General features: G+C 42.3%; 1 protein-coding gene across 5 annotated transcripts in view; it reads left to right on the forward strand.

Moving 5' to 3' along the window:
* The window catches only part of LOC139808516 (uncharacterized), a 333,331-nt gene extending 311,220 nt beyond the window's left edge, over window positions 1-22,111 (forward strand). For all 5 annotated transcript variants that reach the window (XM_071770576.1, XM_071770574.1, XM_071770577.1 and 2 more), the window contains 4 exons: window positions 12,858-13,252; window positions 14,006-17,098; window positions 17,898-18,235; window positions 18,903-22,111. In XM_071770576.1, the coding sequence (XP_071626677.1) occupies window positions 12,949-13,252; window positions 14,006-17,098; window positions 17,898-18,235; window positions 18,903-19,463 (4,296 nt within the window). In that variant the 5' untranslated portion in view covers window positions 12,858-12,948 and the 3' untranslated portion in view covers window positions 19,464-22,111. The remainder of the gene's footprint in view (window positions 1-12,857; window positions 13,253-14,005; window positions 17,099-17,897; window positions 18,236-18,902) is intronic.
* Window positions 22,112-22,625: the final 514 nt, after the last annotated feature.

A 22,625-nucleotide genomic window follows, 5' to 3' on the forward strand; every position in this document is an offset into this window, starting at 1 on the left:
AGGATGATTTATGAGAGAAAAATATATATAACTTCAGACCTGATAATATATGCAATATAAATATGAGTTAATGTTGTACTTACCCGATATTTGAGATATAAAATTAAATGTAGATAATATATACACATATATATTTTCTTTTTATGAAATCGGTAATAAAACCATTTCGATGAACGAAGAACAGAAGAAAAACATCAAATTTTAATCTCCGCACATTTTTATTTAATCTCTATATATATAAAAATATTGCGAAATATTTGTACGTGTATAGAAAATACTTCGCAAATATTTTATTTGTGAGAAAAGATTTGCCAGATTTGAAAACTACGAGCTGAAAAATAAAGCCGAAGTATCGAGATAGAGAACCAACGTAGATTTTCACTTGGACGAGGCGTCAAGAGCACGCCAGCAAAGGGGAAAGTAATTAATCCCTGTCCTGCCATTTAACAGATACCTACATCGAAAGGGTCGCAACGAAAATGAAAATCCAGCCGCCTCGCTCCTGAACGGCGGCAAATTGAGTCGAAGTTTGATCATTTATTTTTTTCTCTTTCGTCCGTCCGCGCGCGCGGATTCGTTTGTTTGCGCAAGAGAAAGAGCACTTCGATCAATTCGAAACACTGCAGACCTCACTCGACTCGTGCTGCACGCGCCGGCAATATCGACAAGGAAAAAAAAGGTCCGGTTCCAGTTGTCGCGAGAATTCGCCATTTCAGATTTAGGTTGCGATAAATGCAGACTGCTCCACCGTGTCGGTTGTTCTCCGCTGTCGGCGGTTATCACGACGGTAAACCATCCCGCATCAAGCCTGACGGAAATTCTTTCAGAAAAAAGCTTGCTCGAGCTCGAGAGTCTATGGTACTACGGACGGTACCGAGTGGCTGGCCTTTAACCCCAACTCGGAACAAGAGTCAGAAGAATCCAATGAACCGTGCATACAGCCACCGTCGTTTTAACATGCGCACGTCGTAAGACCCTGCCGCGAGAACCGCCCGATTTCTTCCGCGATAACGTGTTTTCATCGAGGTTCTATCATCCCGGACGGCGTAAAACGCTGTAGATTACCGCCTTTCTTCAGCGAATTTTCGAGCGACATTGTCTCATCTCATCTCAGCGCGCTGAGGAAGTAAGAGGGCCACTCCAAATATCGCTCACGCACGAATATAATGGGAAACGCAATTTAATATAATTAATTCAATTTACAACACAGTAATACCATAAATTAGTAATCCGCCAATTTATTCATCATTAGATTAAATTAATTGAGCAATTAAATATTTTTGTAAAATATTATTGCAGTAATGTTACAGACAAAATAATGATATCTCTGCCGCAAGAAAGAGCAGGATATATTCACCAGTGAAATCGCGTATAAATAATAAATCCCGTAACAAATAATACATCCAAACCAACTCCTTTTTCATTTAGGAGATAATTAATTCATTTAATAGATAATTAATTTCTGATTAACGCGAATCGGAAAATTTGAAGATTATAATGTACAAATAATGCTTAATGCACTGAGTTAATGTATGAAATTTTCCACGGGCACAGTTAATAAATTTACACGAACGAGTAATTTAAAATCCCGTGTATGTAAATAATTTAAATTTATTTCATAATCTTTCTCAAAGTATCGCGTTACGATCGCGACAACCGCTACACTTGTGACGAAGTTTTCTCCAAGATAAAAACTACCGGTGTAGTTATCGTCGTCGTTCGAGCTCTTATAAAAAGTGCCTGCCCTTTTTTCGTTACTGAAGCGCGGTTATTACATCAGCATAAAACTTTTCAATTGGATTATAAAGTTTTCTGGGCAGCGTAATTTCTACACTAACGACGGAGCAGTGGAATTATCGAATCACTCCTGTGTATAAGCAAATGAATGAAAAAAAAGAAGTAAAAGAAGTGATTCTTAACTTTAGACTTTCGCTCCTATTAAATTGTCAAGATAACGCTCATACCCGGCAATGAAAGTAGATCGTTTAGAAAATGCTTGTCGTATGCGGGAAAATTGCGTACAGCTGCGCTGAATGTCGATTTCTTCCTATAAAAATATTCGAAAATGGAAAGAGGTTCACAACACTAAGAAAGATTTTTCCGTGCGCGTATGTGTATATAAATATACGAATTTTTCGCATATTTTTAATAAGAGGAATATTTATATCCAGGGAATGTCTAACGTTGAACGCCAATGTCGGTGCGCAATGCGTAAAAAGAAAAATATTTGTAAATTCCCCATTTCACGAGAGAGCTCATTCTTTTGCTGGTCCTAAAGGAGGAACGTCACATAACGGACTTTTAGCACCAGCCGTTCGCGGAAAGCCGGTCCTTTTTCCGCGCCAAAGTTGAATTTCCCCGACACAAAGGCAAAAGTTCCGAGATATCTCGACGGCACGTCGCGAACGGAGCTCTTGCGTTTGTTTCCACATTAACGCGTCTTAACATAACGCCCCGAGCCATTCCGCACGAATTTCTCGCCGTTTACACGTCGACGCCTTATTATCACTGCTACAACTTTATATCCGCGTTACGTGTTCGCGTTAACGAGGGCGATCACACCCGTCGTCGTTTTATTCGCTCGCGGCTAACGTCGCCGATTAGCGAGGAAAAAATGTATGTTCGGCGGCGCGGGCGAAACACTTGAAATTTATCGTCAAGCCGTGAAAGATGAAGACGAGAAAGATTCACGTCCGTTTTGGAACTTAAGGAGAGTGTCCTTTTATTCGTCTCCTTGCCGCATTGTAAAACAGCAGCGGAGTGTACATAATCCATCGAGATTGCGGCTCCGCCTCGGATTTACGGGAGAGGACCGGGTGCGCGTTTCTGCTTTTACAAGCAGATTGGATCGTCCACACCCGGGTTTTCGTGTCCGACCTCGACCGGAAACGCGAGATTCGCACCGAGCGACCAGATCTGCTTCCGTAAGCCAAATTTGCTTACCCAATGACGTTCATCTGACGATAAATACGGAAGTCACCCCGTAATAAGACCCCACCCGACCCTTCGGACTATTAGGTACGTGGCGCACGAGATGTTCTCAATTTAACTTCTGTCTGGCCCAACTTTCCTCGGCCAACGGACGCGTTTTCATTTCCTGCTCATGGGAAAATACGCGCCATTAAGCATGCAGATAATCTCGAAGATGACCGCGTTTGATTACATATTTAATTACTACGTCTGACGAATATGAGGCAAAATGACGCCGCTGCAAATTCGGGAAGTCAGCCACGTCGTGTCTGCATGTTTTAACTTGTTTAATGTATCGCCCTGTAAATGAAGCATTGCGCCAGGAAATAAAGTTTAGAAATAGCAAATTTTAATCTACGTGAATGTATATTAATATTAATGTGATATTACTATGCCATTATATATTAATGGCTAAAATATATATATATATGTATAAACAATAAATAAGTGATAATTATGTGATATGATAATTAATATTCAATATATGGGAGTATCATTGCGGCCGTGATGCAAAAGTCATAATACATGTCCCATTATTAAAAGGATTTAATATTATTAATGCAGCTTAGCCACGATTAAAGTAGGAACTCTATAGAATTGCATATTGTCCACGTAATTATTATGCGAATATATTAGAATGAATTCATATTCCTGAATAATAATGTACAAAATGCGCGTTTGAAATCGTGATATATCCGGAAAGGGGGCGATTTCTCTCGCCCTGTTTTCAATTTTTATTCATTTTTTTTCCTTGTACATACCTAAATCAAAATAAAAAGAATTTATTTTGCGTTTTTCACTTATTTTTTCATGAAAAATCAACCCCTTCTGGATTATATTTTAGGTGCATTCTCTGTATATCGATTAGATACACGCGAGCACCTATAGTGTATCAGTATAGCGTATCGCAGCTAAACGTCTTCGTATCTTCATTATCCATAATGTCAAGCTTTAACGGATGGGGATACGGCAGCGAGGCACGACAAGATATGGCGATTTTTCTTTTCCATAATCATACGATGCAATAATCGTACGATACAATTATCTCTTATGAGCTATCTCATGATATTTAAAAAGTGAGAATTTTACTTTTCTACTGTAAATCTTATATAAATCAGATTCTTAAAATTGTGACGTTTTATTTGTGACGCTTTATGATACGTTATGCGATTTTTAAAATAAAATTTTTACGATTGCAGGTACAAAAAAATGAATGCTTAGCTGGAAAACGATTAGAAACGATAAATCTTTATGTGTTTACAAATAACTAAAGCTAAAAATCACTATATTTCGGTGTAAATTCGATTTTTAACTAAATGAAACAAAAACCGTTAGTACAGTTGCCGTTCCACTTTTATTAGTGTCATTGTCATATCAGATATAAACAGATTATAAATATTGAACATCTGTATAATGCACAATGTGATATACGTATGTACTTTTAACGTATGAACTTATTATGGATTGTTACGTGACGACATTCAATATAAAAAATTAATACTTTTTTTTGTAAATAATTGCACGTTTCAAATTTCACATGTTTTAAGTCAGCTTTTTCTTCCAGAGATACTTTCATTCTTAAAATATGTGTTGAACATTTATAGACGAGGTGTCTCATGTTCTTCTATTTTCAGCATATACTCATTTGTCTTAGTCGGACATGGACTCATCCGTTATTTTGATGTAAAAATAAAGATGTAATTCTTGTACATAAACAACACGAAAGAATGTTCTGCAATTTATTTCAGTTGAGCGCGATGTTGCAAAATATTATTCTCTCTCTTACAATTCCAAAATTATTTCATAAAAGCACTCGAATAAAATTGTAAGCACATTTCACAATTCGATAGTAGTATTTAATATTTATTTTTAGTATTTTTATATTGAAAGTAAAATAAAATAAAATTATTTTTAAATAAACTATAGATATTTATGTATTAGATTGTGAATTTATCTTATACATATATCACAGCTTTCTGGGGGAAAAAAAACATATATAGATAACTTTACTTATTATAAATTTAAATTTAGTAAATATACTCTCAAATGTGTGCTCAAATAATAACATATTTAAACTTTTATATTTTGTACTAGACTCGAGTTACATTCGTACAAAAATATAAGAGACATTCCATTAAGTCTATAGATAGCGTAAGAAATGCTTTAAAAATTTCTCCCCGTTTTTACATCATGCGCAATGATTTAGTACTTGTATCTTATATTTAAAAGTGTTACTTTATTTCATGAATATAAATTCCGAAGGTGCTATTTACGTATTCCTCGCGGACTATTTCAAGAAGCCGACAACGTTGCATGACGTTTATACCGAAGGAAAAGCATGTGACGTAAAATGCTCTGATTTAAATTTTCCTGCTTGCATTTCGCCGAAGGCAGGGATGTAAGTTTATACCTTTTCTGCATTTGCATTTTTAGCTTCAGTTACGCATAAAAACGCGTAAAAACATATCGCACTTAACTACTTGCTAGCCAAGTATTCGCTCTTTTGTGTTTGCAAATACGATTTTACAAGAAAAAAAGTGAAATAATGTAAAGCATGATTAAAACGAGCGTTGCGAATCTAAAGATTAAAGATAAATAAAAGTCTTGCATATAAATATTGATAGATTGAAGGCAATACTATTCGCACAATAAAATAACTTTTTACACATCCTGGGTACCCAGTATTTATCTAAACACTCGGTTTGCACAAGCCCTGTGTAAGAAAAGATTTTCTCTTTTAATCCCTACGGTAATTAGCCCTTGAAACCGCTAAGTACGGCTAATGAAATCTTATCCGCAGTCCGGATGCTCCCAGAGCTGTTTCACGCGCTACGTACTAATTACGCCGCCGAGAACTTTTTTGCCGGATCAACAAGGTTAAATTTCCTTTGAGGACGCACCTTCCCCGCCTTCACGCGTCGCGGCAGCATGCCATCTTACACGCGGGCAACGCTGGAGGAAAAAGCTTATCCGGGACTCTGCTCGACGATATTTTATACTCGCTGCTTTGTACTCTAAGCAGGTCTGCAAGCCTTAAAGCCAGTAGCCCGTAACGGATTACGACGTGTCGCGATTTAACGCTCTCCGCGCCTTTGTTTTCCCACTAGAGGTCCATCCAACATATCCGTGACCGGACTCGTAGAGATTCGATTTTCAATCGTCCGTGGAAAGACCGCGATCGACGCGAACCAATTGTTTCGATTGCGAAGTCTTTCGAAAAGACTTTTTGCGAATATATCGCGATGAACTTGAGGCATTTAAATTGAATGTAGGACGTAATTTTATCTTCCGCGAAGCAATGCGACCAGCAGCGGGGCAAACGGCGGATCTATCATTCGCGCGAGGAAAACTTTAGCTCTTACTTAACCGCGAATTCCTTATGATGGATTATTCCCGGCGTCGTTTATATATTTCCCTCGAAATAAATTACCTTGGAAATTCTCACGGTGGATCTCTTAATTGAGGAATGCGGTTTATTAACGGAGAGGTCAACTTGGAAATACGGAATTTGATTGAAAAAGAGAATTATCGTTTTGCGATTCATATATGAATTTCTCCTGACCTACATTCGCGCCCGAAGAGCTTAAATCAACAGCTTTCCAGGGCAAAGTTACGATTCGTTTTAGCCATGAGCTTATACGCTAAGTATGTTACTAATAATAATGAAGATCGATAGTTGGTTATTTATGGAAAATACTATTTTACGTAATGTTGCAAAACACAGAAAATAAAGATGATGCCATGTTTGCATCGCAATCTTATTACTACGTCCCATCAGATAAGAGAAATAATATCAAGCAAATATGCTTTAGAAGTTAGCAGAGATAAGATTTGCATTGACTCGTAATAAGAGCAACAGAAAACTTTCTTCCGTTACATAAGATAATATATACATTGCAGATACGATATTTTCACGATGTATGATGTATTGCATTCGACTTAATATAGGTTTTATGCAGATTGACTTTTCATCTCACGGGACGATACATCAGATTCCCTAGCAAAGGTTAAAATATGTTATTGGCAAAAATGCCGAAGTAAATCGTATCTCTCCGTTTTGCAATATTACGTGGATCAAGAAATCTCAAATAGAACCTGTGCTTGAGCTAAACTCTAAAGTCAACGTGATGTCGAAAGAAAAAAGTTCTCGTCTTAATACGAAACAATTAAAACTGTTACCTATAAGTTTGTTCAAAAAACGATCTGTAAATAGATTATCGTTCTGGAAACGAAAATCGATTGACTTCGTGCACTTAAGAGAACTCCGCTGTTAAAGCGGAGAAAGTCGATAAAACTTGCCGGATATTTTCGGCAATATTCTTCGCGCTACACCAATTCGTAACGCGATCTCGGGATAAAACGTGAGTTTATGTGAGGCACGTAAGTAGGTCGGCATCCTCACTGCGACTGCCGGCTCAATTTTTAATGATCGATCGATAAATTAGGGACTTAATGTTGGTCGTTTCGAAGGGATTTTCCATCACACGGATTACGGAGGCGTGTCCCGATATAGAGACACGATTAAAGCCGGTAAACTCGCGGGAGGGAAGCGTTTTATTTCCGAGCAGAAATTACGCGATATTGCCTCGATGCTGCAGGAGGAACAGAACTCACTCGGTGAAGTACAAGTTATTAAACGATCTCAACGACGTTACTTCACGATGACCCTAGAACTCATAAAGCAAGGAACCCGCTTCGTCGTCGGTGTATCACGGCTACTCGTTTTCTCAGCCATGTGAGTTTTATTTCCACGTTGCCGTTATCAGACGAGATAATTCCCGCTGACAACGTGACAACAAAACCGCGATTACGCGTTTCTTGAGCATTGTTTGCCATCCAATTAACGAAGGCGAAGAAAGAAATTAATTAAAAATATTCTACAATCTAGCAAGGTTACATCGGGTAGTTATAAAATGGAAATTTTTTTTCTTATAAGAGGAAAGACATAAAATCTGACCTTATACAAAGAAAAGGAATTAACGCGCGGAGATTTCAAGCACAAACAACAGTTGATAGAATAATGCATCAAATTATTATGAGGAAACGATCAAATCACGGCGAGAAAAAAAAGTCGTAAAATCTCTTTCATCGTAAGAGATCAAAGTCCATTCTCAGTGTCTGTCATAAATGCATAAGTCATTTTGCGAAATTTGCGGTTTCTTATGAGTCAATTTTAAGACCTTTACGTTGCCATCGCGCCAAGCTCGACCGTAAAATCCAGTCCTATCTACAAATAAGCGTTTCTTCGCTTATTTTTTAACCAGAGTGTTCCCAGAGTCGTCCCACAGATTGTTCTTCTCAAGAAACCGAGATCGTAAAGTCGGATGCGTTTATCGAATACGCGGTACGATATTGTTTCTTTACGATTGGGATCGTAAACCGTACCACGGCTTACAACGCGCAACTCTGTAGTTTCATTCAACATGCGGCACGAAGCCGCGTATATCTATATCTATATCTGCAACACTCGATCGATCTTATTAAATTCTCAATCTCGGTGTTTTAATCCAAAACCCAGATCTGGATAGGAAAGGCGAGCAAGGAAAACCGGCGCTCGCGACCGTCGCGAGCCACCACCGTCGTCCCGTTTCTAATCCCTTCCGTACGATCTCCGGTGGTTGAAAAGCTCACCCGCCTCGCCGCGACGCGCACTTTTTTATTATTCCATGGCGTGTGAGACGAAGCTCGCGTAGGGCGTGTCGCGCAATTTGCATTCTCATTACCATCGGCGGTTCTTATTTAAATAGGTGAACAACTGCAAAGCACTCCGGTGGTCGGGAGAGCTCGTTAGGCGAGCCCTCCCCAAGGTGAGAGAAGGAGAGGGTGGCCGTATGCACAGGTACATCCGTTGCACCTTGCGCTCTTCCGACGCACCACTCACCTCGACTCTCCGCAGACCATGCTGTTTTCAACCCCCTCCCTTTAAGACGCAGTCTAGCTAAGAAGGAAAGAAAGAGAAAGAGGGAGCCGGATGACTGCAATTTCGCGCGAGGACGCGAATCCTCGTGGTCTCTGACCTCGCGCAGCGCGGCGGAGAGGAGGGAAGGCAAGGGGGAGAATCTTTTAAATTCAACGCGGTACGCTTCATTAGTGGCTGTGGTTTGCTCGGCGGCCGCAACGATTTAATCCGAGCTTGCGCGCGGCGTCAAGCTGCGCCCGCCATCCCGAGGAAATTCAATTTCGCTACGGCGGTAATGGACCAGAACGTTTCCGACCGGAGAGTCAAGCCGACTCTTGGAAACGCCGATCGACTCTCGGTGTATCCCGCCGAAAGCGAAATCCGTTGGAACGTAATGCGGATGCCGGGTGGCGCGGCCGGGTTCGCTTCTAAACGCTCGCGGCGTTCGATAGTTAATCGCGCGCGAGTACGACACGAACGACACAAACGGCATCGACAGGAATGTCTAGCCGACAAACTTTTCGATGGGAAAAAGCGTCGGGGGATACGCATGTGAAATATCGAATATACGAATCCGGCAACTCCCCCGAAAATTCGGCACAATTGGTCGGGAATTTTTAATTACGTGATCACGACACGAATACGAACCATGTAGATTTTATTGATTCCGAAATTGTTTAACAAATAGAAACGATCTGATCTCAATGAAAATTTAGAATTACTGAAAATTTATCTCTATGTTATTCTGAATTTCTTAACTTAATATTTTAACTTTTCTTCTAAATCAGAGAACTCTAAATTTGATATACAGAGAACTTTTCGTTCTTGAGAGATATTACGACATTAATCACATGCAAAAATAATAAGTTAATTTTATTATAAGTCACCTTTTAAACTCTATAAATATATCTTATTATATACCTTTTATTCAATCTTATTCAAACTTTCATTTGGTTTTAATTCACTTTTTCATTTTCCACTATAAATTTAATTATTCGAAATACAGTTATCTGTATTTAATTTATCACCAACTTGATTTAACGAGGACAAATCAAGTGACTAGCAATATTATGCCAAAGGCGGCAATATTAATTGTGATATATTTGAATCTCATAAACTGGATTTGTATGAAAATTGTGCTAGCTTACCCAATATAAATATTTTTAGAATATAAAAATTAAATATGCATATAGGTATAGAAACTTTTGCTTGCAATTGATAAAGTTGAATTGTAATAAGAGAAGCTAACAAAACGTCTCTATTTTATATTGACGAAAATATTTTTAACGCGGAAGGGAAGTGATTGCACTCGTTTCTAGATTCACAAACCTGCCGAATGCCGCGACATTACGTAACGCTATGCAAATATTGCGACAAGTCCTTCGGGAGTAAAACGTCGAGTACACGGAAGATTTCTCGGTTCGGAAACAAGAGCAACGGGTGAAGCTTCCGGAAGTTATAGCGCGCAACAACTTTCATGCTTACAAACGACGAAGTTCGACCTTACAATTCGATCCAATATATTACAAAAGATATGCGTATCTCTTAGAATTTATAATGATACATAAGCTCACTTACTTCCGAGGCAACGGCAACAAGCATTTCATCTCGTTTCGTGCTTTTCTTATCTGTTGCCAGTTTCCGTAAATTAGAGACTCGTATAACGTATAACTGAATTCCAGTCTATTTCCGCGCAATGAGGCGTACTTGGTTATCTTTATCAACCTGAATACTACTATTATATGTTTATAGATTATCATAATAGGTATCACAACTTTAAAAGTCTAAAATAAAATCTCTAAATTAATTCTCAGTTAAATGCAGTATTACATGACGCGCGATATAGTCTGACTTAAAATAATTATAGAATTACGTATTGATTCGAAGAAAAATGTACCATTGAAAAATGAGAAAATGATTTATCAACGATTTATTGATTATGTTTATATTATTCTTAAGTATATTATTGTTACTCTTTTGTAAAGGTTTTTTTATAAATCATATTTATATAACGTTTGCAGAATCCTGCATCACTTCACAAGAATCAGATTGCAAACTTGGGGTTACCTATAAATCACAGCTCGTCTCCTGCGTGTATTTACTTATTTCTCTTATTGTGCCACAGCGTTACGATTAACATTAATGTTCCAACATCACGGCAGTATATTCTTAAACAACCAAACAATATTTTACAATTTTATTATTTTCTCGTACCTGCTGTTCTTTTTTAATTTTTGTTTGTAACAATCGAGAAGTAGATGCAGATTAATATAATTCAACCGTGTAATTTAAACTACATAATTAGCTTGTCACCTAATTAGGTTGAAATTTAATTAACTGCTTTAATTTTAGCAGAAATAATGAATCAGATATCTCTCGTGAAAAGCGAATTAATTAATGGGGATGCGAACGAAAGAATGTCTGAAATGGTCATTCTGGAATACGGAATTTCCACGGGGGACGGGGTTGCATGGAGAAGGAAGGGGGGTGGGGCCTAAGCAGAGAAACTGCGATAAGCGCGAGCGAATTAAAAAATAAAATCCCCTGGCGTAAGAGTCGCGAGGGCATATTGATTTTTCTACTCCGGCGCTGCTGCAGCCAATGACCTAACGTTACCCCCGGCTGTAAGCACGGCCCTAACAAAGTTATCCGAAGAATGACGTGCCGTACACGATGTAGCACGACGGAAATCGACGCCCATTTACCACTTCGTATTCTCGATCATGTCCCCACACGTGACCCCAAACCGCCCCGCGCCGCGACCCGGGCGCCGTCTTAAGACACCATCTGGCAACCGCCCAATCCGGTCATATTTTTCCGATCGTAACGGGTCACGCGGGTATGTGACAGCATCCCCGAGCCACGGTGATTTACTGCGGGCATTAAATTACGACCGTCGGTCGGCTGATCTTCGGGATCGGTATCTTTTGAACGAGACAGGAGCCCAATGACCAACGACGCTGTTGACTTCTTTTTTATTTCTCTCTCTCTTTTATATATATATATTTTTTAAGGACGTTACTCGTCGGATTTTCGGTCCCCCGGGATCCAACCTTGTCCTGTTGAAAATTGAGGTTTGTTCAGGAAGTATATGTGTGTACATGTTTCGTGGTTCGTCGAAAACAGGATAACCATATTTTTCTGTAGACGATCTGAGCCATAGGCGAGACAAGCAACGACAATTTCTGAGAAGAAAACACACGGAGCATGGGATTCGTAATCTCTCTTGTTATCGTAACCGGAAAAGGGGGGAAAAAGATAAATTTGAACATATGTACTCAACGAATTAAAAATAGCGGTTTCTTCTGAAACACAATTTAAATATTACATCCTTCTAGAGAGTACAGGAAACGATTAATCCTGCATTACTCGCGTGGGGTGTAAAATACATCGCAGCCTTAAAAATTTACTAAATTCACAAAGTAAATTCTTTTCATTGATTGAACGCGACACAAATTTTACAATTAAAGAAAAACTTTTGCACTCATCTTTATCTAAAAGATATATGGAACATTATTTCATTGTAACATCAAAGAGAACAATGAAAATTGATCCATATGAAAGAGATATGGAAGATATGGGGGGGAGGGGGGGGGTAAAACGTACTTCACGCGATAAACTATGTAAAATATGTAAAACTTCTTTCGCTTTACGAAATCTCTTTATACATTCTTATTGTTAGAAATTTTGCAATTCCAGCTCGCTCTTGACAACTGTACAGAATATCTCGATATTAAATTTCGATATTGAATCCGATATAGCCTAAATCTGAAGTCTCATTTATGTCGACGAAGAATCAAATAAAATACCGATACTGTTTAACCCGTCAAGTATTTCTAGCCACTTCTGAACATTTAATATCTTGAAAAGTTGAGAGGTCTTTATGTTTGAACGACGTATTCAACCGTGTATTCGCGAAGAATAGCGAGCCTCCGTCATCGTATTCACGTTCAATTTCATTCCAGGCGATGTTTCTCATTGTTCGCAGAACCCGCGGCGGTGCGAAATCCGAGTGTCGGCGCGAGAAACGATGAACGAATCGGGACGAGCCGGGAACGAAGCGGTGCGATAATAATAATATGTGGACGACGCGGCCACGGACCAGGCGAAAGTGGCGACAACCGTCGACCCCGTCGTGCAGAGAACGTGACAATCGGTGGTATCGCCGTCGGGACGGCTTCCGCATCATCTACTCGGTGATCCTGGCGGCCTGTATGGCGACGCAGGAAGCGAGGGGCGCCAAGTGTCCGCCACCGGACACAATACCCGGCTGTCCGTGTTACAACTTCGAGAACGGCGGTCTGTTCCTGGAGTGCGCAGGTGCCACCGAGGAGTCCCTCAGGAACGCTTTGTCCGGCGTGATACATGCCGCTGGCGAGGAAGGTAAACCGTCCATGATACAACACGCAAAAAGCGGAGATCAGCGGGGAGAACACGTACTCCGCTCGCATACATAAGTAGAAACAGCCGGTGTACGTTCGTAAAACGGTGGTAACGTCATACTGGCTTGAACAGCTGGTGCAAGATAAAAAAAAAAGGAAAAGCTCGAGAGACCGTTTCAGTATCTGTGCAAATAGTTAATAAGCTATATACATTTTTTAGATCTTACTTTCTTTATTTTTTTAGCTTTCATTTTTCAAACGTCACGTAACTTGACATTAAACTCGGAAATATCTTAACTGTATTTCTGGAATATCTCTCTTATAAGAACATTTAATTTTGCTAATTTAATAAAAGATATTTCACATAAATTAATTTGACTATATATACATGTGTATAAAAATATAGCATAATTTATTAATTCATACTTTTCTTTAATTTTACATATTTTTATAAAATTTCAAAAAAAACCTCTGATACTATTAATTTAGATTCTGTGTTATTTTTATTACATCCTATATTTCGCAGATATTTCATTTTCATGCATGGTAAAAATTCTCAATGTTTATTTATTGAAAAGCGTAATTCGTTCTTTTTATTTGTGTATATCGATATTTATTAAAATATTTTATGCGTAATACTTTACCCTATAAACATAAGAAAAATAAAAGGAAGAATTTAACTTTGAATTTCGCGATTGTAACTCACAAAGCATGTCAGTGGGGCTTTGACTGAAATATCTCGCGATTGTTCCAGGAGCGCTCGTTCAATCATTGAGCGTGTACGAATTGGATCGGAAAGTAGAGGAACTTCGGTCCGCCGCTTTCCCGGCGGGCTCGCAAATTAGGCATCTACAAATATCGCATTCCGCGATACGCGAAATAAGCGAGGATGCTTTTACGCGGCTCAGTAAAAGCCTGGAATCCTTGGCACTCGTATCCGGTCGACTACCTCACGTACCTCAAAAGGCTATGGCCTCGCTGAGCCTACTCAAAGCGCTGGACCTGGAGGCCAACCTCGTTTACGAGCTGCCTAGCTTCAGTTTCTTCGGGCTCGCGTTAATTAAACTGAACCTAAAGGGTAATCAAATCATGAAAATTTCGGAGTACGCCTTTGCCGGGCTCGAGGGCACTTTAAAGGACCTGGATCTGGCGGAAAACAAGATCAGAGTATTCCCCATGACGTCCTTAAGAAGATTAGAACATCTCACGTCCTTGAGGCTCGCTTGGAACGAGATATCGCAGCTCCCGGAGGACGGCTATTCCAGACTGGACGCTTTAAACTTCCTCGATCTCAGTAGCAACAATTTCAAGGACATTCCGCTCAATTGCTTTCGCTGCTGTCCGTCCCTAAAGACCCTCTCGCTTTATTACAACGCGGTCGAGTCGGTCGACAAGGATGCCTTTATATCGTTGATCGATCTCGAATCGATAGACCTCAGCCACAACAAGATCGTGTTTCTTGACGTGGCCACCTTCCGTGCCAATCAAAAGCTCAGGTCGATCGATCTCAGCCACAATCACATACACTATATTCGGGGCGTGTTCTCGAGGCTGCCCGAGTTGAAGGAGCTCTTCCTGGCGGAGAATAACATTCTCGAAATACCGGCGGAAACGTTCGCCGGTAGCACGAGTCTCTCGGTTGTGTATCTCCAGCAAAACGCCATCCGGAGGATTGACGCGCGCGGCCTGGCGACGCTCGGTCAATTAGCGCAGTTACATCTGAGCGGAAATTACATCGAGAAGGTGCCGCGCGACTTTCTCGAGCACTGCGAAAATCTCTCGACCCTGTCATTGGACGGTAATAACATCCGCGAGCTCGAAGTGGGCACGTTCGCCAAGGCGAAGCAGCTGCGCGAGCTCCGGCTGCAGGATAATCAGATCACCGAAGTGAAACGTGGCGTATTCGCACCGCTACCGTCGCTCCTCGAGCTACATCTGCAAAACAACGCTATCACGGACATGGAGACCGGCGCGCTGAGATCTCTGCACAGCCTGCAACATGTGAATCTGCAAGGTAACCTTCTGGCCGTGCTCGGTGATGTGTTCCAAGTGTCGAACGACGTCGGCCAGAGCGAAAACAGCGGTAGCTCTTTGGTCTCCATTCAACTAGATAACAATGGACTCGGCGTCCTACATAATGATTCATTAAGAGGCCAGGCCTCGGTCAGGATCATGTGGCTTGGACATAATAGGCTGACTCGTCTTCAAGCTCCATTGTTCCGTGACCTGTTGCTGGTGGAACGTCTGTATCTCACGAATAATTCTATCTCGCGGATAGAGGACACCGCCTTTAAACCGATGCAGGCGCTCAAGTTCCTGGAGCTTAGTATGAACCGACTGAGCCACGTGACCGTTAAGACCTTCTCGGAGCTCCACGAGCTAGAAGAACTTTATTTGCAGGACAACGGTTTACGCCGTTTAGATCCTTACGCCTTGACGGCTCTCAAAAGACTGCGTGTCCTCGATCTGGCCAACAATCATTTGAATGTGCTGCACGATAAGATCTTTCAGGAAGGGCTGCCGATCAGAACTCTCAACCTGAAAAACTGCACCGTCAGCGTGATCGAGAACGGTGCCTTTCGTGGACTAAACAATCTCTACGAGTTAAATCTCGAGCACAATCATTTCACTGCCACGGCGTTGGATCGCCTAGACATACCGGGATTAAGAGTCTTAAGAATATCGTACAACAACTTTAGTCAGATTAACGCGAACTCCTTGGACGGCCTGCCATCTCTTCAACATCTGGCGATGGATTCGTCACAAATCTATAGAATGCCGGCCGAGATATTCTCGAAGAATAAGAATCTAGGGAAGCTATTGCTCAGCTACAATTTACTCAAGGTACTGCCGGCGACGCTGTTCCTGGGCCTGGAGGCGCTCAAGGAGGTCAAGCTCGACGGCAACAGGTTCCAGGAGATCCCGTACGATGTGTTCGCAAACGCCACCACAGTGGAATTCCTCTCGTTGGCCAACAACGTTCTTCACCGCGTGGACATGTCGCGACTGAATGGATTGATCAGTTTACGGGAGCTCGATCTACGCGGCAACTACATCATGTCTCTCACCGGCTTCGCCTCCGTCAATTTCTCCCGCCTAATATCCGTGGATCTGAGTCATAATCACTTAACCGCTCTTCCGGCGAATTTCTTCGCTCGCTCGAATATGCTGCGGAAGATCGAGCTCGCGGCTAATAAGTTCCGGCAAATACCCGCCGTTGCACTCACGGCACAAAATATACCCGGTCTGGCCTGGCTAAACGTCACGGCTAATCCCCTCGTGAGAATACACGAGATCAGCTCGGAGGCGAAGTATCCGGCTCTTCAGGAAATTCACATCTCCGGGACGAACTTAACGATAGTTACCAGCCAAGACTTCGAGGCGTTTCCCGCGCTGATGCATCTCTTCATGAGCAGCAATATGATATCGAGAGTGTCGCCCAGCGCGTTTCGTAGCCTTTCGAATTTACTCACGTTGGATCTCAGTGTTAATGAATTGGAGTTACTGCCACAGGAAAGACTGAAGGGATTGGAACACCTCAGACTGCTGAATCTCACGCACAACCGTTTGAAAGAGCTCGAGGACTTTCCGCCTGACCTTAAAGCTTTGCAGGTACTCGATCTCTCGTACAATCAGATAAGCGGAGTGGGAAAGGGCACGTTCCAGCATTTGGAGAATTTAGCCGAGCTGCACCTCTACGGCAACTGGATATCGTCGATCTCGCCGGACGCGTTCAAGCCGCTGAAGAAGCTCAGGATTTTAGATCTAAGTAGGAACTACTTAGCGAACTTACCGCTGAATGCCTTTCGACCACTCGAAACGCAAATACGGAGTTTACGGGCCGAGGGTAGGTACAATTTATTACTTTATTCACAAGTCTCGATTTTATTACGTTTACGTATTTACAAAAGTTCATTTGCTTGCTATTTACACGAAATTACAAGAGTAATTATATACAGAAATCGTGCGACACATTTTTATTACAATTCGTTATCATTCGTTAAATTGTAATAAGATGACCGTTTCTCTTTTCAATTTCCATCCTTTTATTTTTGAGAACCGCAAGTCATTTCCTGTATAAAGTATTTTTACGTTTTGAAACTGTTATTTTTCCGTTTATTGCGAGTTAGCACGAAAAAAAAATCTCTTACGACGATATTGCTTGCACGTATAAGCACACGTGACGCCATTCACACGGATCGTATCGCGTTATGTTCGACAATAGCAATCTCAGCCGGTGAGATGATTGGTCGCATGCAAAACTCACCGCCGGCGTATCTTCGCATGCGAGCGGAACAGTCGAAAATAACCCCGTCGGGTAGTTACACTCGGAGCTCCTCGACGTCGAGTGAACGATATGAACGTAGAGCACACAATCGCGAGCTACGTTACAAAACATCACGGTGCTATTCGACGCGGGAAGCGCGGCCTGCGCGGCTATAACATCACGGTAATTTAGGTTGCCGTAAACGTCGCAGCGCTTACGGCAAATCCAAACATTTCCGCCTCTCACGACAATTACATTGTGGTACGATAAAAACTTTTCAAAGACTACCGGAACAAACGCCGATAATAATACGCTTGTAAATGTCGAGACTATATAAGCTCTGCCATAAGATAATCACGGACATTAAAAATCCGCGTAGAAAATCCACTGCACTGCGACTGCGAGTCCCAGGAGCTCTGGGAATGGCTGCGCGACCATCAGAAGTTGGTCGGCGGCGGGATGAGCCGGAATCGCGGGGGCGGACTCAGGATGAACGACGTGGACGGCGGCCTGTTGAGATGCGATCAGCCGCCGGAGCTGCGCGGACTGGTCTTCCTGGATCTGGACCCGCACGCCTTCTGCACCGCACCGCTGGTCCTGAAACTGGCGATCCAGGACATCCAGCCGTTCTCCGTCCTGGTGTCGTGGCAGAGCAGGAATCATTCCGGCCTGCGCGGCTACCAGGTGGCCTATCACGCCCTGGACAATGTCGACGAGGTACCGAAAAAACATCAGGCACTCTAATTGTGTATAGCGTTACATGTCGTCCCTAAAAAGCGAACACGGGTACAACATGGGGTATAAATCGAACGGGCGGATAAAATGTAAAGTGTAAATGGCGTTTGATTCAATCGATATAGCCGAGAATCTCGTTGTCTATCTCTGTCTCTCTCGACGAGGCTCTAGCTCATCCTTCGCAAAAACGTGTCGTCACATCCGACACCGTTCTCGCTGATCGATCGGCGCGAACGCGCAAAAAAGCGACGCGGCGTTTCGGTCGGATTAAGTATTTTCGCCACTCCCCGAAAGAAATCAAATTTACCCATTTCCAGTGATTACCCGCTAGATAATGGCGGTATGCTCGCACGTGCAATCGCTGTGCGCTTATTATTCCGCGAGAGAGAATTTTGTATTATTCCAGTAACTGAAAAAAGAATAAAATAATAAATAAAAGAATATTTTTTAAAAATAATATCTATATATATTTTTATAGGAAACATTTATACTCTTTTCTTAGATAGTACAAATAAATAAAGAGCTATTTCGGGTATATTTATAAAAAGTTGAATTTTTTTTTATGAGAATACTAATATATTATTTTTTTCTCTAAATTTATTCGGAAACTTCGTAAACGTGGCGTCACTTTTATCGCTCTAAATTTCAGGTACGTGCCAAAATACTCGAGCCGAACGCGCGCTCGGTGAAACTGTCGAAATTGTCGCCGAACACTCGCTATCTGATCTGTGTATTCGGTCTCGGTAATTGGCTGACGTCGCGGATGGAGGACGTCCCGATGGAGCAGCTCAATTTCACGCAGGTCGAGATACTCGCGTCTACGCCGAGCTCGCAGATGACGGACTCCGCGACCAGCCGTTGCACCGATGTGAAGACGCTCGACGCGCCGGACGCGATAATCAGCAGCGATGGCTCGGCGATGGGCGACGTTGGCAGTGTCAGCAGCTTCCTGACGAGGCGGCTGGGCTTGATAGTCGGCTGCTGCATGGGCTTCATCGTCTTCCTCCTCCTGGTGTCCGTCTTGGGTTACCTCAAAGTGAAGAAGCAGCGGGAGGCGGTCAAAAGGGAGCAGCAGCCGTTACCGCCGGAGTACATATCGTATAGGCACTTCAGCATACAGAGCGGTGAAGCCGGCCACACCGCTACCAGGCAGACCAGCCAGGACGGTCAGAACTCGAATTTCATCAACAACACCACGCTGAATGTATGAGAAAAGCCGCGGAACTCCCGACTCGTGGAGGTTTCGAACGTGTGAGCAAGGCTCGAGCGAATTTCGAGTGTGTTGTTAACCGGTTCGAAGGTCTCCCCGACTCGCGGGAGTTTCGAGTTTACGCGCCACAGAGCCACAAACGGACAATGCCGACTGTCGTATTTTCGGCAACGACCGCCGAACTGTTTTACGAACTGAGAAATTATCGCAATTAGCAGTGCTGTGCGCTCAAGTAATACGCACTGAGAGTGCGTATCATTGACTCGATGAATGCTCGACGAAGATACGTCGTTCTCGAGAAGCATCACTACCAAAAATAACTGGCCATGCCAGACCTCTGCGTTAATGGCAACGAAGAGTTTAAGCGAGTGAGTATGCGTGTAAAAGAATGTGAAAGAATGCGCGGGCGAATGGGAATCTTTATTAAAGTAACGGAGCATTTTATAAGGGATTTTCTACGAGTCTGAATTCGGTTCCAAGTAGGTTTAATCACTTCACGTGGCATCGTATCGAACAAACGCGATCGAACGGATGAAATGTCTCGTAAGAATTGTACAGAACAGGAAATTGATTTCGATAATGTACGAGCAATGTGAGCCACACGGTGCAGTTTCTCGTATACTCTAAAAAAATCTTATAAGTTTTGAACAAGACGAGAGATATCGTACTCTCCAACTCTGCAATCAAGAAAATTAAAAAAAGAATTGATCAGATCACTGTCGGATTTTGCTTTGGGTCATTATTGGATCTTCGAATTTAGTAATGCTGAATATAAAAATCAATACGCGCCGTCTGAAAGACTAAAGCCGCGCGATATACATAGAACATAAAGTTGGGCAAACACAAGAAGCTTACTCTGAACATAATGAGTGTAATTTTATCCACGAGAAATCGGTTGAATTCGCGGATGCCGAACGGTCCTTTGGAGGAGGAGGAGGCTCCCTCGCATCTTTGTGTAAAATATAACGCTCAGTCTTCTTCAAGAAATATGAAATTTTGAGGAGTGTATGAAGATCTCGAAGGGTCGCGCGTGCTCCCCGGACGACTGTAAACGACAACGGGGGGAAATAGACGATAGATAGACGTTGCTTCCGTGTAACACACGACGCGCACTTTGCCGAACGATTTACGACTAAACACCGCGTTATTACGTGTCATCCCGGGGGCCGCCACTCGCGGATGAGATCGGACGGGTGTGAAGTGGCTATTGTGTTTTCTTAATGGCTCGGCAAACCGCGTGGTTTAGAACGTCATCCACGCGCCGATCTCGCGAAATGGCGCGCCATTTTGCGGTGAACGCCCGCGGTACGACGGTACCATCAATTTCCGATTGGGCCGCGCGCGGATCATCAGGGTGGCGGGACGGGAAAAATTGCTCATCCCTGCGAGCGATCGATTGCACGACGGATTCCGGATCCTCCGGCGATGAAAGAGTAAGAGATGCAAAAAAACGGGAGGGGGTATATAAAATTTAAAAGAAAATATATCCCACACTCGGTTAGCGTTCCAGCGGGATTCTGTAAAATAAGATGCAAGAGCACCCGATGCTAAGTGAACTTTCTTCACAGCGAACACAAGATATGAATAATTTCTTTTATTGCTTATATTTATAGAGAATGAATTCTTTCAACGTGAAAACAATATTGATTTGTCAATAAATAGATAAAATATTCTGCTAAAGTCTGCAGAAGGTAATAAACGTGCGATAGGTCAGATATAAAATTATACACGAATCTGTTTTAGGTTTTCGTCTTTTCCTTCTGGGTCAAATTATTTGCATCTGAACGCTAGCCGTTGCTGGAGAATCGGCGATTAAAGGTGACGTTCTATGGATCGTGTTTAGAATTTATAAATATACGTGAAACGATTGTATATAGATACATACGTATCGGGAAAACTATGTATTCAATGGTTAAGGATGTCGATATCACCGAGATTATTATCATAAAAATTCTGATGATCTCTTAAATAGCGAAACAACAATAGTAGTCGAATTAGCGTCGGCGCGTCGATCCACCCCCGATTTTTCAGGAGGCCAACGAGGCCAGATCCATCAGAACTTTTATCGCGATAGATCGATGTAATGCATTTTGCATTAGGAATGAATGACGCGCCCAGATGTGGTACGATTTTTCAGGATTCGATTTAGATTAACAGATTGACTCGCTCGATATCGCCGTTAACCGATTAGTATAATCGTCGTGTCGAGTATTAAAGTCGCAAATGCAACGAAACATCGCGTTTAGCGCGGGACAATTTTTAGTGTCAACACGAATCCCGTATCGGCGTTTCGACGAGACGACGAAATGATTATCGAGGTGACATGCGATATCCAGCGAGCTCGTTATGAAAAGTCGTTATACGAAATGCAGCGCTGCGAGAGAAAAAAACGTAGCTGCACGACGGACGCGTTCAACGGTAATTCGTTATCACGTTACCGGATCGTTTCGGTATCGGCCGGCGGGAAAGGCCTCCACATTTCCCGGCCGTGATGAGAGGAGAAGAGTCCAGGGAGAAGGAGAGCGAAATCTCGCGCGCGGATTGGCGAAATCAGCGCGAGGTCTACGATGTATGCGCGTTCTCGTTACACACTGTGTACTGTAATATATACGTACGTCACTGTAATAAAAATGCAAATTCTTTTGTAAGCAGGTGTTTTTCATCTCCCGTGTGGCTGCTGCTGCGCGCGCGCGCGCGCGAGTGCGAGCGAACGAGGAGAGACGTGTTAATCCGTCCGGGGCCGATATCGCCGAGCGACGAGATTGAATCATAACCGGCTGAGATTTTTCTTACTTACATGCCCCTCCGTGTATACGGCGAAGAGGAACGACGCGGCAGTTCTATCCCGTCGTCTTCTATCTCGCGGACCCTTACTACCCGATCGCGCGTATAAATGCCCCCCGATTTTACGAAGGTATATTCCAAACGCACGGCGGGGATTACATTTTCTCTATCGCGTTATGCCTTATACCTATATAGACTTCAATAGAGTATGGCTTACGGAGAAGCGAGATTGATTCATAGAATATATTAATTTCCATCGGCGATATCGGCCGATTTGACGAGTTTCATCGAATTCGCAATCACAAATGGACCCGCCGATGTATCGGTGGATATAAATTGACAACTTTTCGGCAGACGGAATACGAATATGAGGCAATC

This window comes from Temnothorax longispinosus, chromosome 2 (genome assembly GCF_030848805.1).
Source record: "Temnothorax longispinosus isolate EJ_2023e chromosome 2, Tlon_JGU_v1, whole genome shotgun sequence".
NCBI classification, from domain to species: domain Eukaryota; kingdom Metazoa; phylum Arthropoda; class Insecta; order Hymenoptera; family Formicidae; genus Temnothorax; species Temnothorax longispinosus.